This window comes from Podarcis raffonei, chromosome 6, assembly GCF_027172205.1.
Source record: "Podarcis raffonei isolate rPodRaf1 chromosome 6, rPodRaf1.pri, whole genome shotgun sequence".
Classification (NCBI taxonomy): domain Eukaryota; kingdom Metazoa; phylum Chordata; class Lepidosauria; order Squamata; family Lacertidae; genus Podarcis; species Podarcis raffonei.
In genome coordinates, this window is record NC_070607.1 from 64710276 (window position 1) to 64727315 (window position 17040).

The window sequence follows — 17040 nt, forward strand, 5'->3', positions numbered from 1 at the left end:
CTTCAGGATGCGAATGGGGCTCCAGAACGGATCCCGTTCGCATCCAGAGGTACCACTGTACTGAAGAACAATATTCAAAGGCTCTTGTTAACCTAAAGTGCCCACCCACAGAGGATGCTGCCCATTGCATCTCTGCATGAGTAGCTGCTCCAGGAATGCCTCCTTCCAGTCAGGAAGCCTGCCTAGAACAGAAATTTGTGTTCATAGGGTGCAGATTCCACTGAAAGTTTAAGAATGTGTCTTTGAAGGGGATGTGGGGGGAGTTATTAGGAGCTTGTGAAACTGATCCAATATGTAATTAACCAGGCAAAATTCAAGTCGGGGTAGGGTGGGGAGGGGTGGTGCTCAAAGCTGGGAGTTTTTCAATCCCCAGTTAGGCAACATTATTGACCAGCTACCTCTTGCAAGTTTAAAACTGCACTGTGAAATTAAATGCATTTATTAACAAGCAGGTAGCCACAATGAAAGATATCTATGCAGTTATATCCAAGACTCTCCCAGTGCCTTAAGTTGTGGTATGATGAGTGAATCGTGACATCAAGTGATCCAAGCAGGATCCAAGCACAAGAGCACTCGCCTCTCCCTGTGGGTTCCAGCAAGTGGTATTCACAAGCATGACTGCCTCCACCTGTGGCAGAAAGGGTGTTCCATGTCACTGAAAGTACCTGGGCTTCTAGTGACAAAGATGGAGACAGGAGCATTGCCAAGCTACATATCTGATGCCTCTGGGGCGTACACCCCCATTCAGAAAAGCTGACTGCCCTATCTTCAGCATCTGGAACCACTCATCTAGATGTCCTCTATATTGGCAGAATTCACCTGTTCTATATACCCTGAAGAACACAGGATCAGGCTTTGTATGTACAATGTGCTTTACAATAATCTTTGCTGATCCTTATATAAGTTTTGCAGTCCAGACCATTTTAACCCAGTTATTACTAAAACGGGTATTGGTTTGTTCAGGATGATTGGCAAAATGAATCAACTGCTAAGCTTCACTCCAAATCGTTGCTTAGCTCAAAAACTAGTGTTCCCCACTGGTCTATATTTGCTCTCACAAAGCTGGTCTGGTGCTTTGGTGTTGAATGGCTATATAATTACCTCCAGGATCAGAGGCCTCTTAATAGCATGCATTGGAGAACAACAGGAAGTAAGCTTGTGTTCTGCTCGAGGGCTTGCCATAGGCTGTTGTGGGAAAGAGGATGCCTATGGAGTGACCCAGCAGGATTCTTTATGTTCCCAAAGAGCTTCACTACAAAGTAGACATCCACCTCCACCCTTGCTAAATTAAAATACAGTTTCATGAATGTAGAGTGGAAGCCATTCTAAATGCCAAAAGAAACAGTAGCAACACAAATTAGCTGGGGGTGCCAGCGTGTTCCATACACTAAAATAGAGAATTCATTTTATCTTTTCATTTTATTACAGGCATTTTTACCCCACTCTCCAATCATGTTCCCAGGATGGCTATAGCTGCAATGGTTTTTAGCCACTGGTGCATGTATGTGAGTGCAACAGACATACACTCATGCACCAGGACTTCCACTTCATAATGCTACCCCCTCCTTCAGCTCAGTGCATGTTCCCACTAAGAATCTGCTGCAGAGTGTTGGAAGACCCTCTGGAGCAAATTTGGGGGTATGTGCACGGCTGTGGGAGAAAAGGAGGAGGAGGAGGGGAAATCATTGCATGAAAGTCCAGTAAACGTAATAACTGAGAACAAATACATCTATACTGCTGTAGTCATGACTCCTTCTACTAAAAAACACTGATCACACCTGAAATTTTTCATTGTTAGTTTATTGCAATGTGAACCAGTTATTATGAATTCTTGACACATGGAACTTCTGAACATATAACTTGGTTTTATGTCACAGCTCAATACAGTACAATAAAATCTGTTTATACAAAATACTCTATTGGCTTTATAAACAAACATATTCTAAAGTATGAAAATACCCTGACCTGTTCCTTTTTGTACAATTTTAGAGCTGAATGCAATTACAAAAAAATAATAATTAAAAATCCAAAACCTAAGCAAACAATACAACAGAAAAGGATTTCACAGTGCATTGTGTAATACTGGCAAGAGAGTTCCAGAAACTTTTTTAAAAAAACAAAAAACCCAACAAGGTTACTTGTCAGAATCTACATATTTGGGGTGAGCAAATGAAAAACACAAAATCAATTTGTTCAGCTTTATTTGCATAAACCAAAAGTGTGGGCCAGTTATTAGAACTACTATTTGCGTAACATTCTAAGAAAGCAGACTTGAGTTTCCACAAAATGGTAAGAATTCTCTCTTCAGTATGAGCTTTGACAAGGCAAGTGTTTCACAGAGAAGTAATTTACCTTTGATTTAAAAAAAAGTAGGATAAACAGTGAAGGAGAATCAAAGGTTTAAAACTTGTTAATCTATTTCCTACCCTTTAATTAAAGATGCTGGCATTAGTAAGTGGAGGGAAACTAATAGAAGTGGGGTGCCTATTCTATGCCCCCCCAGATGTTATTGGACAACAACTCCTATTATCCCTCACCATTCACCATGCTGGGAAATACTGAAGGGAGCTGGAGTCCATCAACATCTGGGGAGCCACTGATTAGCCACCCCTGCCAGAGCATCGTGTTATATTTAGCCTCTAAGGATGTGTATGCATGGACTTTTTGTGGGGACTGACAAATTATTGCTAAGTGTTACTAATCATAATTCATTTCACCACTCATATTAGCAAACTTTCTGATGCTGAAAGCTTGAAGTTGCATATTTTCCTACAATCTGCCTAACTGTCAAAGGACAAACTCATGACATCACATATTACACATTACAGGGATAGTTGCTGTTATTAACTCTTCACAAAACAAGCCACACAAATGTGTGCTATTCACCCAAAAGGATCTGAAGGGTCCTCCTTGTTACAACTTGAGGCCAATCACAAGATAAAAGCTCTAAGTACAAAGTCTGCAGCTGTAAGTGGAAATGTGGGAAGGAGAAACTGATGTGCCACACAACAAACCTGCTTTTAGGTCGCACAAAGCAGTCCCTGCAGAGGAACCTCCTGTGCTTATGGCTTATTACGAAACTGCTAAATCAAAGGCACAGGAAGTTCCTGTGCAGATGATCATCAAAATACACTACGCTAGAAGGGAAAAACCCAACAGAATTTCAATTTATCTGGCCAAAAATTTGAGAACACTAAGAACACCCATTAATACTTACACACCAGCTGTTTGGAATGGAACACTATTTTGCAGGAAAACAAGAAGCAACCACTGCACAAATTCACAGAATCACAGAGCCGGAATTTGGTTCATATTAAGCTGGGTTCAGATTCCCAGAGCACGCTTAAAAATCTATTTCTTTTCCATATTCTAAAAAGACAAATGCACTACCACAATATTATGAACTTTATACATTGAGGCTAGAACAAGACATTAGAATATTTGCGTCTCCCACCAAAAACAAAGAGCATCTTCTCTTCCTCCCTAATAGTACAAAACATACAACAAGGACATTATGCTAAGGGCTTCCTGGCCATTGCAAGCAGCAACCAATGAAACTGGGTAGTGTGGGACTAACAAGGAGCCCCATGGCACATACAATGCATTTTGTATTACTAGACATTACCAGAGGAGACATTGTTGTTTTCCATGTTCCCCACATATCTTTCTGGCCTAAACATCAAGCAAGGTGCTAATGTTCACTTCGGCAGTCACACACTGAAACACACACTGTTCACACACACAAGCATCAGGTACATTCCAAGAAAATTGTGCTTCTGTTACTTACACTCCTCTACAGGTTTTCACAAGACTGGGTGACTCACAACAGCAAGTCTTAGACTGAAATTCTGTATATACGCTAATCTGTAAGTGAGTCCCATTGAACTATGTGGGCTCAGTTATTGGAACTTAACTTTACAACCCACAGAGATCATTTGCCTCTATCTTCTAACTAGATGACTCACAAGATATATGTCAATATACTTGTGCACTTTGGAATGTGGCTATGAAAAATCGTTGAAAGTAGCATGAAAAACTACCAGCATTTGATGGGTGAATGAGATGATGCAAGTTTATTTGAAAAAGTAAATGTCTCACAGGATTATTTATTAACTTTTAGTAGGATTTACGACTAGCAAGAGGCTCTGCTATCCTTCCAAGTGTGGTTTTCACTCTCACTAATAAAAATGAATAAATATATACAAAGGATTCTCCCATCTTTTACCAAATAAAGCATCTTGCAGCTGAGCAGCTACATCTCATTTTGAATTCTTAGCCCATTTGGAGTAAGTTGCCACATCAGAAAGCACAAGGAACTGAGGAAAAGTAATGTCTCTGTTCAGCTTTTCCACCATTTTCCACCAATCTATCCTTAGCACAGGTTAGAAAGAAGTATCTGCTCAACAGTTTAGCTAGTGCTGAGACACTGTTCTCTGAGCATTAATCTCCACAAAATGGGGTACCAGATTTCATCGCCACCCAGTCAGATCACTACTTACAAGAGGAACATGAGAATGAAAATGAATCCCTTTGGAAGTGGTGGGGTTAGTAAGCAAGCAGCTGTGCTTAGGGTGACACCCTTAGTCTCTCCTATTCCAAAGCTAGCTCAGACACTGAATGAGTCAAACGGGTATAGAAAAACTGTATAAATGAGGGTTCTCTTGATGCACAAGGCATGCGCAAAGTAACCAACTCAACTACTTGCACAGATACCCGTTTCATTTTGAAATGTTTTCTCAAGGCAGACATTCTAGGCTGATGACAACCAGTAAGTAAAGTAATGGTGACTAGAAAGTAGGCTTGACTCCATAATAAGTCAAGTGAAAGACAGTGGAAATGTCTCTTTGCATATTTTATTCAAATGGCGAGAACTCACATTTAACCAAGAAGGGACTTTAACAAAACAAAACAACTCACAACAATGAGAAAAGTTTTCAAAAACTGTTAGAAACACAATCAAGCTGGCATGTACCTGGAATCTAGAAACAGCAGGACTGCAATAATATTGATTAAAACTCCACCAACCTTTTCATCACCTATGCTCCAAAGCTATTTATACTTCTACCAAGTCTGGCCGTAACAGAATTTAGAAGCATGTGAAGTAGTGTTTATTTAACACCCAACCTTGAAACCTACTGCATAAAAAGTAGTCAAGATATCCTTTACAGATATAGCCTAAGCAGACTACAAAATTCTAAGTGGAACAGTTTGTAGAACTAAGGTAAGGCTTTTCCAGCAGAACAGCCTAAATGTGGAAGCTCTAAGGCACATATTAGTACATTCACATTACTGTTAAAAAAGCCAGAGTATAAAAATTTCCCTCCCTCCCCACCCAATACCCAATAAAAAGATGGCACTGCCCATTGAGCTCTGCTACTGTCAAATGCTGATAAAAAGACAATTTGCAGTTTTAAAAAAATCACCTGATTTATAAACGTCTCCCCACTGTTCACTACCAACAGTGCTCCCCACACCCAAGCACAACATATCATATTGATAATCTTTCATCATGCCCTCCTGGATTTAAGATACCAGTCTCTCTCACATGTGGCTATCCTCCTCTTTCACACTATCTTCTGTGCTTTTCTGAGGCAGACTGGCCACATCATTACTGGGTTCTTTTTGTTTTTCAGCCTCATCAATGTTGGTTTCTTCTTCTTTCGCTTCAGCCCTCTGCTTGTCCTCAGCCTTCTGCTCTTTTGCCAGCATCCGGTAATTGATGCCCATTCCAATAAACAGGAAGATCCCAGAGACAATCAAGATGATGCCACACGCCCAGTAGGTGTATTTGTAGTCACCATACATATCATTGAGTTTACCTAATAGGACAAGAAGGGGGGGGGAGTACATTAAAAGATCATTAGCGTTTTACTTCACGGCTAGACGAGAAAGTCTCTGCCTTAATACCAAGGAGTGTGGGAAAGTCCTCCTCTCCCTTTGTAGGTTATTTCCTACACAGGTAAAAAAAATCCATATGTTTTAAGCTGGATCAGCTCTACCATATATATGTAATACAGGGATATGGGAACTGTACCACAGGCTGATGAGATCACTGTTCTGGCATTTGCAAAGTGCCAGAAGCAACATAATTCTGACTCTGGAGGAGAAGGAAATCTTTTTCAGAATGAAGGCCCTATTCCCATCTGGACCACCTTCTGCGTACAACTTGCCTTTGGTAGGTGAGACCAGATACAAAAGTGGGCAAGGCAACAAATGCAAATGTTACCTTCATAGCATAGGCTAGTTTCACCACACACCCATCTATCAAGGCAACCATGAGGACACATTCCAGCCAGGCAAAAACACTCAAGGAGGATATGGAGTAGGGCTACAGAGGGGTATTGCCTGGGGAGAGTTCAGCAGGCCGGATAGAGAGGTTTGGAGGGCAGCAATTGGCTCCCAGAACTAAGCTTCCTCGCCCCTGACTAACCTTCTTGCCCCCTTCTCTCTCACCAAAAGGCAAATGCATCATCATACACAACCCTCTGCAAGAGAAATACAGAAAATACTCTTACCTAGGAGAGGGGGTCCCAAAAGAACAGGGCAGCATTCCACAATAGTCACCAAACCAACAGCACTGGAGAACCGTTGCGCTCCAACTAGATCCATCAGTGTTTCAAACAAGACAGAGCTGAGCCAGCCAAAGGCAAATCCAAAAAACCCAGCATAGATGCAAAAGCCGGCATAGGTGGTGGATATAGGGGCCAAAAGGTGGCAGACTCCATTATAAACTACAGACACAGCAAAGAAGTACTGGATCCTGGGCCTCACCCACTTGGTGTTTGCTACCAAGCCCATGGATGGCCTGGCAACCATATCTACAAAGGCTAGAATGGAGAGCAAAAAGGCAGCAGATTCTTTAGAGAAATGCATACTCTTCCCATAATTACTGAGAAAGACTAATGGAGTAAAGAGTCCAAAAAACATGACCACATTGCCAAACAGGTAGAGCAAGAAGCCACGGTGCGTGAAGAGAGACAAATCCAAAAACTTGTTAACAGTCCCCAAAACTGTGCTTTTCTGCTTTTTAGACTTCCCAGCAATAAGGTCTGCGCTGACATCTCCTGCACCATCTTCTTTTGCCCCTGCTTTGCCAGCCTCCTGCAACACTTCCTTAACTTCTTTCTTTGGCGGCTCCGGTTTGGGACCTATCGGTCTCATCAGAGACCCAGCAACACAACAGTTCAGCAAGAGGCCCCCGAGGATTAAGAAGCTTCCTCTCCATCCAAAAATGCTATAGAAATACTGGTTCAGGGGAGCCAGTGTGGACAAGAACACAGGACTGCCTGCCATAGCCAGTCCATTAGCCAACGGGCGCTTCTTGTAGAAGTACTTGCCAATCATGGTCAGGGCTGGGTTTAAATTAAATGCAAGTCCAAGGCCTGGGAACAGAAAAAAAAGTTGAATTAAGGGTATGAGAATGGCAGTTCTGCAAATCCGCTGCTTTAGAGAACATATTTACTGTACTGAAGTAGGCTGAGTGAGAGAAACTGGGTCTATTTGCTGTTTTGAGCTACTAAGAAGGTGGGGGTGTGATTTTCTGACTCAGCTTCTACATTGTTGACGTATGTATGAAACAGAGATTCAAAGGATTTAAGGTATAGGCGATTGAGGTTATTAAACAAAAACAAAAAACAAGGAGAGCCAAGACACTAAATAGTGTAGGGATAGACTGTGAGTTAGGGGTTCGTACCTGACAAGTGCCCCATTTGTTTCCCAGGAGGGGCACCTGCAAGGTAAGAAGCAGTGCTGTGCTTTGCAGTCAAACTCCAAGGTTGGAAGAGGTGGTTATTATATGCTGCATCTTCCATGCGGAGCTTCAAAATGGGACGTCAACACAGAAGTCTCTGTGGTGACACCTGGTTTCCCGAAGAGGGGTAATTGCTGGGTTGAGGGCAATGCACCCTCCTTCCCTTTCGGCCCAGTGCCTCTCTTCAAGGCACAGTGGACTCTGGGCACCCTTTTGCTTCCTGCTGAGAGAGGTGGATACAAAGAAGAAGCCATGCAACTCTCTCCTGGACCGCTCTGTATCTTTCAGCAAGCTTATTTAATTTTGAGCTATTTATATCACACCTTTCAGGGCACTTAAGGCAGACAACAATTAAAAAACATAAATTTAAACAGTCTTAAATATTACATTATAAAAAGAGCAGGACATTAAAAATGAAAGTATTAGAACCACAGAAAACCCAAAGGAGGACTGAAAAACACAACAGCCAAAAAGCCTGAGCAAATAAAAAGGTCTTCACTTGAAACAAAAGGGAAAACAAAAAATGACATAGGTTTAGCCTTTCTAAAAGGCTGGGCAATTACTTGCTATAATCCTTTCAGTTCTGTTTCGTAGGCTACACTAGTTTCTTTGCATCCTTCTCATGACTTCAAAGGAAGAGAAGAGTTCCATGGATTGGGCGAGGAAGAAATAGATGTTTTGCAGCCATGCCACTTACCTCCTATAACCCCAACACAAAAGTAAAGCTCTTCCACTGTGTTACAGAAAGAGGCAGCAATCAAGCCACACCCTGAAAGGCAGCCGCCTGCCATCATGACTGGCCGGCTGCCATACTTGTTCACCAGGATACTGCTGATGGGACCTAGGAGAAAATCAAAAGGACAATAGTTATCTAGATGTGAAAAAGGGTTTTACATTTCTGTTCATTTCCTACACTTCGGAACAGGTGCCTGCCAAGCAAAGCATGAACTTTTGAAGGCTGTGGATATTATACATGAATCACCATGTTAAATATTAGCTTGCTTGTCCCAGGCTGATCCATATTTGGATCGAAGAACTGCAACTGGAGCTCTGCTTGTGGAAAAGCACATTCCCACTCCAACACCATGAGAAGCTGTTCCTACAAGTTGGGTGACTTTTGTAAATGCCCCCCCCCGTGTGTGTGTGTGTGTGTGTGTGTGCGCGCGCACGCGCGCATAAAAATTCCAACTTCCTCCTTCCACTCTATGTACCTTTCAAGGAAGAAAAAGGTAATCATTATCACATCTCATGACCAGTGGGGCAGCGAAGGAGGTGGTTAGATGATCCAAGGGCGTCAGGAGTAGACCACTGCACCCACAGGAGTCATGCTGATGACCCATGGGTTAGGGGTGTGTACAGTGGTACCTCTGGTTATGAACTTAATTCATTCCAGAGGTCCATTCTTAACCTGAAACAGTTCTTAACCTGAGGTACCACTTTAGCTAATGGGGCCTCCCACTGCTGCTGCGCCGCCAGCATGCGAATTCTGTTCTCATCCTGAGGTAAAGTTCTTAACCCAAGGTACTACTTCCGGGTTAGTGGAGTCTATAACCCGAAGTGTTTCTAACCCGAGATGTCTGTAACCCGAGGTACCACTGTATTATGGGCATGTCCACACAGCTGAACACTCTACTTTAGAACTGGCTGAATTAGCATTTTATAAACAACTTACAAAATGAAGAATTTTGGGTAGCAGAATTGGCATACATAAAAACAATTTGCTACAGGCTAATACAGGTGACAGCAGGATTTTTCCTATGACAACCACACACTGAAGTGGTTGTGAGGGTAGGCAGTCTGTAGTAAACTTGGGTTTTTTTTACCAAATATGTAAATGTATGATTCAGCTCCAAAGCAACTCCTTGAGTGGTAAAAAGTAGTTTGACGATTGGCATAACAGATGAATTGAACAGTTTCAACCAGATATAAAACAGTGATAACAAAAGAGAGGATATTTTAGTATTACTTGTGTATCAAATTCCAAGCTAGTCAGTAGCTGAAATCACAGCTGAAATCCTCTCTAGTCAATATCTTTTATGTATATACTATATTCTTTTAATTACCAACCAAAAGGTATGAGTCTGATAAAGCTACACGGCAGTATTTAAAGTACTTTCCTAAATCCAAAGCAAACAGTTACTAAGGACTGATAATAAAGCCCATTTAAATAAACCCAAATGTGCATGCCCTGAATATTAACTGATTTGGTTTCTTCATTAACAGATAACAAGGTACTCAGCCCCATGGTGACCCTGGATAACTAAATAGAAGTTTGCTGGCCTTGATAACAGCATCCTAGTTTTTTTTATAAAAAAAACACACACAAAGGCATTCAGAAATCCCAACAAGTTCCAGCTGGGTCACATCTTGTCCCACTTGGTACTGTTCCAATTGTTTTTAGAGAAGTACACAAAGTACAGCAGTCTCCTTTCTGTGTGTCAGTTATTATTTTCCTAATAAAGCTTTTTTTAAAAATCATGGTAAAGTGATTAGTGCATTTTACAGCTGTGTAGCAGATTCATAAGAAATCTGAAGATTTAAATATGGGGCTCCCAAATTCCAGGCCTGAATACATATGAAGTTGCCCTGTCCAGCCAACCAAAATCCAAGGTCTCAGGCATAGGTCTATGCAGTGCCTTTTTTTTCAGAAGGGTGGGAGAAGCTTGAAGAGCTACAGTTTGATGTTCCTGGGAAGGGTTCCAGTGGATTAGGATGAGCCCCATCTGGTCCCCAGGAGGTCTCAAGAGTCAGCTGGGAAGGAGGCTGTAGGTAGAGTTATCAATTCTGAGGAAGAACCAAGTAGATTGCCAATCCAAAGACGACTCTCACTTTCAGTGCTAAAGTCGTACCTGCTCTACTCTTCACAAGCTTGTTGGATCTTAGTTTGCTCAACCATGCATACAATCTACTGTGCCCGTTAACCAAAATCATACCGATTTTTGCAGAAAGACAATATGGGACTCTTCATATGCACAGCATATGTTCTGCCACTGCACCATGGCACTTTGCCCATCATTTTCTTTTTACAAGGCAAATGTAAATAAATCACTGAAATTTTATCCCTTGAAATTTTGCCTGTAGCAGGGGTGGGTAGACATTGTTTCCCTCAAGAAGTACGTTCTATCAAGGAGCTAGAAACAATAGCCTTATGGATTAACTAATGTGAAAGAAGACTGCTTCAATTTTCACTGTAGCTACCCTTGGATGAGAATGTCCAATCCTATGGAGGCCTACTTAGAACTTAAGACCTGCTGGGTTTGACAATATCACTCAAATAATTAGGTAAGAAGATTTTTTAGTATAACAAACCAAAATAACTACTGTTCTGGAAAACAAATAAAATTAATTCCTTTCAGACTTAAATGTGCCCCCCCCACACACAGCGCAAATAAGTACAAAAGGGTAATTTAAAACAAACCCCCATTTATTTTCATCAAATAAAATAACATCCTTTCAACTTCTACTGAAACTACATAAAAGTGGGTCACTGTTAAATGCCAGGAAAACTGAGAGGGCATGCAGGAAGGAAGGAATTCTGATCAGATGGAGGAACAGGGCAGCTTTAGGTGGTGTCAGAAGGAGCATAAAATTAGGTTGGAGCCACATGTGGCCCCCAGACCACAGTTCACCCACTTGTCTTATATAGGAATGACACTAGGCATGCCGCATTCTGCAGCTACTGCTTTTGTGCAGCAGTCTTTTCTTATATCATTGCAACATCCAGATGCTTCAGCAGCTGCAGAACACCTACACAAAGCACACAATAGCTTCAGAGTGTCACATGGATATTACACACTAAAGTTCTGTGTTTGTTAAGAGGACACTACTGAATTGTACCATGTTATAAAAGGGAGAATTGGCAGAATTCAAGTCCAGTTGACAGAGTGAGCACACAGCCAAATTACATTTCACTTCATGGAGTAAAATCTCATCTATCAATGGAGCGGCTTATGTAAAGTTTTGCAGAACATGAACTTTGACATGTGGTTATATGAAACTCCTAAATGGCAGAGCTTCCACCAACTTTTTAATCACTACCTTGAAAAAGAGCACTGTCCTTTTCTGGAAAAATATGCAAATTTTAATAAAAAAAGATTCATTTTACTGGAAAATGGTTTAAAGGACAACAGTGCAAACAAGCATATAGACTAAGTAAGCCACATGCTTAGCAAGGCCAGCCACAAATAAGCAAAATAAAAAATAAAACATTCACGACACTTATAGCCAAGTGAGATCAGAAAATATTGCTCTTTGGAGCCTGGATATTTTGGAAGTATACCAACAGCTAATGAAATAATTATGTCCCATCTTAGAAACAAACATCTCATTTTCTCTTATTATTCCAAACAAAGGAAAAGGCAATCTTCACCCGCCCACAACTTACATGCATTTAACTTGTGTGCATTCAGCTTTATGCACAATAACAACAACAATAAAAACTAAAAGCAGGAGGAACGGGGACAGGCATCCAAGGGGGGAAAAGACTTTGGCACTCAGAGGCTAAACTAGAGGGTTGGCAAAACTGACCCCTGCTGGGGGCACAGAAATCACCTCAGAAATCTGTGTGTGCTACTTCTCTGTGCCTTAGTTCCCCTCATGTTTACACAGCCCACCTTCCCTCCCTTACAGGGAAGTGTTTGTTTAGCACCTCCTGAGGGAAGAAGCTGCAAGGGATTCCCATTTTCCACCCTCCTCCATTTGCTGTTTGGGCTCTGTTTGCCCTCCCTCAAGCCAACTCATGTGCTGGGCAGGAGCAGCCCTGAGAGAGCTTGGGAAGGCTGGCCAGGGAGCTCCAGGCTAAGCCCAGAAGACCCTGGGCGCCTCTCCCCTCTGCATCCCCAGCCCATGAAGAGAGAAGAGAAAGGGCTGGAGGAGCACCGATTAGAAATAGGGTGTTTAGAAAACGGATTATCTAAACCTTTAAAGCAAATAATCACAGACGGCTCATTAAGTCAGTTTACGTGCTTGTTGTAACACTGAAGCAGGGAAGTCTGCTGGTTGGCTCACCAACTGAATAAGGACAAAGCAGAGACTGTTCCCTTCCAAGGAAAAGTCTCATGCAACAACGTCACTTGCTTTCTGAGGCAAAATGCAAAACAGAAGTCTGGCCCACCAACACTGTAGCAGCATTGAAGCCACAAATACCCAGCTCTGCTTCCAAAGGAGGAATTTATGCCGTGTCATCCCAAAAGGGAAACATCAGGTTAGAAAGTGAAGAGAATCGGAATTCAGTACACATAGACGTGTTTGTGTGTGTGTATTCAGTATGTCCTGTTTTACAAACTGTTATAGTGCTTTTTTTTACTTGAGTAATATATGATGGGGAGACAGGTGGCGCTGAGGGTTAAACCACAGAGCCTAGGACCTGCGGATCAGAAGGTCGGCGGTTCGAATCACCGCAGTGGGGTGAGCTCCCATTGCTCGGTCCCTGCTCCTGCCAACCTAGCAGTTCAAAAGCACGTCAAAGTGCAAGTAGATAAATAGGTACCGCTCTGGCGTGAAGGTAAACGGTGTTTCCGTGTGCTGCTGCTCTGGTTCGCCAGAAGCGGCTTAGTCATGCTGGCCACATGACCCGGAAGCTGTATGCCGGCTCCCTCAGCCAATTAAGCGAGATGAGCACCGCAACCCCAGAGTCGGCCACAACTGGACCTAATAGTCAGGAGTCCCTTTATCTTTTACCTTTATGTTAGCTTCACCAGTACTTGAAGGTATCTCATTTTGAAATGAACTAAGTTTAAGCCCTGATCCCCAATTAAGACAACTCAGGGTGTCCAATTAAGAGAAAGCAAAAGCTTCCAGACTTCTCGCAGCCATGCAGAACAGGGGTAGGGGAGTCATGGGGCAGACTAGGCTTGCTCAAATAGCACTCCTTCCATTCAGCACATGGGTAGGCAAACTAAGGCCCAGGGGTCAGATCCAGCCCAATCGCCTTCTAAATCCGGTCTGCGGATAGTCCGCGAATCAGCGTATTTTTACATGAGTAAAATGCATCTCTGGGTTTTCATTTAAAATGCATCTCTGGGTTATTTGTAGGGCATAGGAATTCATTCATTATTATTTTTTCAAAATATAGTCCGGCCCCCCACAAGGTCTGAGGGACAGTGGACCAGCCCCCCTGCTGAAAAAGTTTGCTGACCCCTGATTTAGCATCTCATCCAAATGTAGCCAATAGGTTGATTTTTATCAGTGGTTTTAGGGTTTTTAAAGTATCAGTAGCAAATGGAATATATATATATTTGTTTTCTATCTGCCCTGAGAAAATCTGATTCAGCATAGCCTGGGCCCCTTTTTCCATGGCATGCATCAGTTTTGCTGCAATTGCCATGGCTGAGATTCCTATTCGGCAGTAGCTTGGGAGGGGGGTGTCTCTACCTTCTCCAATTACAGGACAATATCCAGGGTCTGGCAACATACTGCACCAAGACAGCCAAAACTCAGTCTTGTAAGTTAGTAAAGGGTACAGTTTACATAACATTCTGTTTGCACTGTCTGGAGTTTTGTTGGATACAGAGAAATGAGTTGGCACGGATGAGTGAGAGGAATACTGAGAATATGAGCATTGAGAAAGAACACGAGAGTGAGGGGGGCAAGATACAGAGTACTATTCACTAACCAGGACCACTTCCCTGCACAAGGAGGGGGGAAATTGTTTTAAAAAAGAAAACTGGACACTGCACTCCATAATTGCCCCAAGCCTTTCAGATCCTGCGTTTCAGATGCTTATGACAAAAGAATGGGATCTTTGTCCTGTAGCTTGAAAGCAGACTGGAAATAATTCAGTTCAAATAAAATTTAAATCAGATGTATCTTGTTAGCTTCTCTATTTCTATACACAGACCATTCTAATGAAAGACCTCCAGCCACAGCCATTGAAATGCTGATGAACAGGTAATTCTGGTTCAAATGCCATTTTCCCAATCAAATATGATTTGTTGAATGGGGGGGGGGGACAACCCAGCCAACTAATTTCAACACTCCCTCCTCCTGCCTTCATGTGCCAGATGGTTTTTGTTTTGTTTTTGCACTCTTCATAGCAGGAAACTTGTGGTTTTAAGTGCACCTTGCACACCAGGAAGTGGGGAAAATGCTTGGCCTCACTGGTCACTCCCAATCAACAAATCCTACTTTGTTGGAACTAGGCATGTGAAGTTCAAACCAGGCCACCATTGCCTTAATGTTAGTATATAATTCATGTGCTTTCATGCAAGGTTACACATAATTTATACGCTAACATTAAGGCAATGGTGGCCTGGTTCAGATTTCTCTTGCATAAAAGTGCATAAAAAATTTCCACACACTCACATTCTTCATTTCTCAGATTTATTTGTCAAGATCCTGCTTTATCAGGTCAAAACCTCTGAAAATAGTTAACCATGGATCACACATGTTGCACAGTGCAGGTGCCAGTAAGAAACATCAATGGCTACTAACAAGAGATGAGCACGAACATTTATATTGAACTATTTGGAAAGTGTAGAGTCATACCTCGTGTTGCGTTCTGCTCTAGTTACGGACTTTCAGCTTACGAATGCAGTGAACCCAGAAGTGTTTACTTCCGGGTTCGCTGCCTGCGCAGAAGCGCTCGATCGCGCCGTGCACATGCACAGAAGAGGCGCTCTAGTTGTGGACTTTTCGAGGTGCGAATGGCACCCCAAAACGGATTAAGTCCTCAACTAGAGGTACCACTGTACTATTTTTTTATCTTTTCCCCTCCTCACCAAATTAGAAGTCCCATCCTGCTGCTCTGTTTCCTCTTTCTATTAACAAAGCAGATTTTGTTTTATAGTTACAATTTTCAGAGAAAATGATTGATTAAATACTACCTGTAATCCACCCTCATTATGGAAAGCAGCAAGGGAGGAAAGATTCCTTATCCTTGTACCTTAACCCCCACTTTGGGGCCTTACAGGTCATTCCAACAGAAGAAGGTGAGAAAATTCACAGCACACATTTCAGTTCCACTTGCAAGAAGCCAGGGTGGAAGCAAGAACTCAGCCAAAGCTTCTACTCTGGGCAGGTTTTCTTACTAATGTATTTATTTAGCAGCATTTCAAGACCACTTAATATTTTTTTAAATCCCTGAACAGTCTAAAAAACCTAAAAGCAACTAAAATAATATAATAAAAACAGTAGAATTGTGGAGTTGGAAGAGACCCTGAGGGCCATCTTGTCCAACTCCCTGCAATGCATGAATCTCAACCCACAGTCCCCCATCCAATTTTAAACCATACCAGACCCTACTTATCTTTTCAAGATAAGTTTAATTTTATTATTACTAGGATGTAATAAAAAACAGGAAAACACAGGAATTCTGAAATAACAAGATCTGATATACATATAGGTAAAGGGACCCCTGACCATTAGGTCCAGTTGCGACTGACTCTGGGGTTGAGGTGCTCATCTTGCTTTACTGGCTGAGGGAGCCGGCGTACAGCTTCCGGGTCATGTGGCCAGCATGACTAAGCCGCTTCTGGCGAAACAGAGCAGCGCATGGAAACGCCGTTTACCTTACCGCCGGAGCGGTACCTGTTTATCTACTTGCACTTCGTGCTTTCAAACTGCTAGGTTGGCAGGGGCAGGGACCGAGCAACGGGAGCTCACCCCGTCGCGGGGATTCAAACCGCTGACCTTCCGATCGGCAAGTCCTAGGCTCTGTGGTTTAACCCACAGTGCCACTCGCGTCCCGATATACATATAGTCAATGCTTTATTTGCTCCTACAATGTATCTTCCTGTGACTTGCAGTGCTGAGCATCCACTGTCTTTCCTTAACCAGGCTAACTCAGAAAAGCAGTGCACTTGCCCTGTATGATGGCCTCTGCCAGGAGAAACCCAAGGAAAATATGTCCCTATTGATTCTCCTCAACTTCTCCTTGGATTTCAATACCATTGACCATGGTATTCTTCTGGAGCATCTGTCCAAGTTGGGGGGTGGCAGCACTGCTTTGCAGTAGTTCTGGTCCTGTGTGAATGGTCATTTTCAGAGGTTTATGCTTAGGGAGTGCTCTTTGGCTCCATGCAGCTTTCAATGTGGGGTTCCTCTGGGTTCCATTTTATCCCATATGCTTTTTAAAATCTATATGACACCACTGAGTCATCTGGAGCTTTGGAGTATGTTGCCAGCAAGTAGCTGGTTGGTGTCACACAGCTCTACTTCTCCTTTACATCTGCGGGTGATGTTGTAGACCAATGTCTTGCCTCGGTAAAGGATGAGAGCCAATGAACTAAAGCTCTATCCAAATAAGAGGGAGGGACTGTTAGCGGCATGGTCCCCTAGACCAAATAGCTTGA

General features: G+C 42.5%; 1 protein-coding gene across 3 annotated transcripts in view; it reads right to left on the bottom strand.

The window, feature by feature from the left end:
* Nucleotides 1–4834: 4834 nt before the first annotated feature.
* The window catches only part of SLC16A1 (solute carrier family 16 member 1), a 40702-nt gene continuing 28496 nt past the window's right edge, over nt 4835–17040 (bottom strand). For all 3 annotated transcript variants that reach the window (XM_053393511.1, XM_053393510.1, XM_053393512.1), the window contains exons 3-5: nt 8448–8591; nt 6516–7382; nt 4835–5819 (exon numbers count right to left, since the gene is read on the bottom strand). In XM_053393511.1, the coding sequence (XP_053249486.1) occupies nt 5542–5819; nt 6516–7382; nt 8448–8591 (1289 nt within the window). In that variant the 3' untranslated portion in view covers nt 4835–5541. The remainder of the gene's footprint in view (nt 5820–6515; nt 7383–8447; nt 8592–17040) is intronic.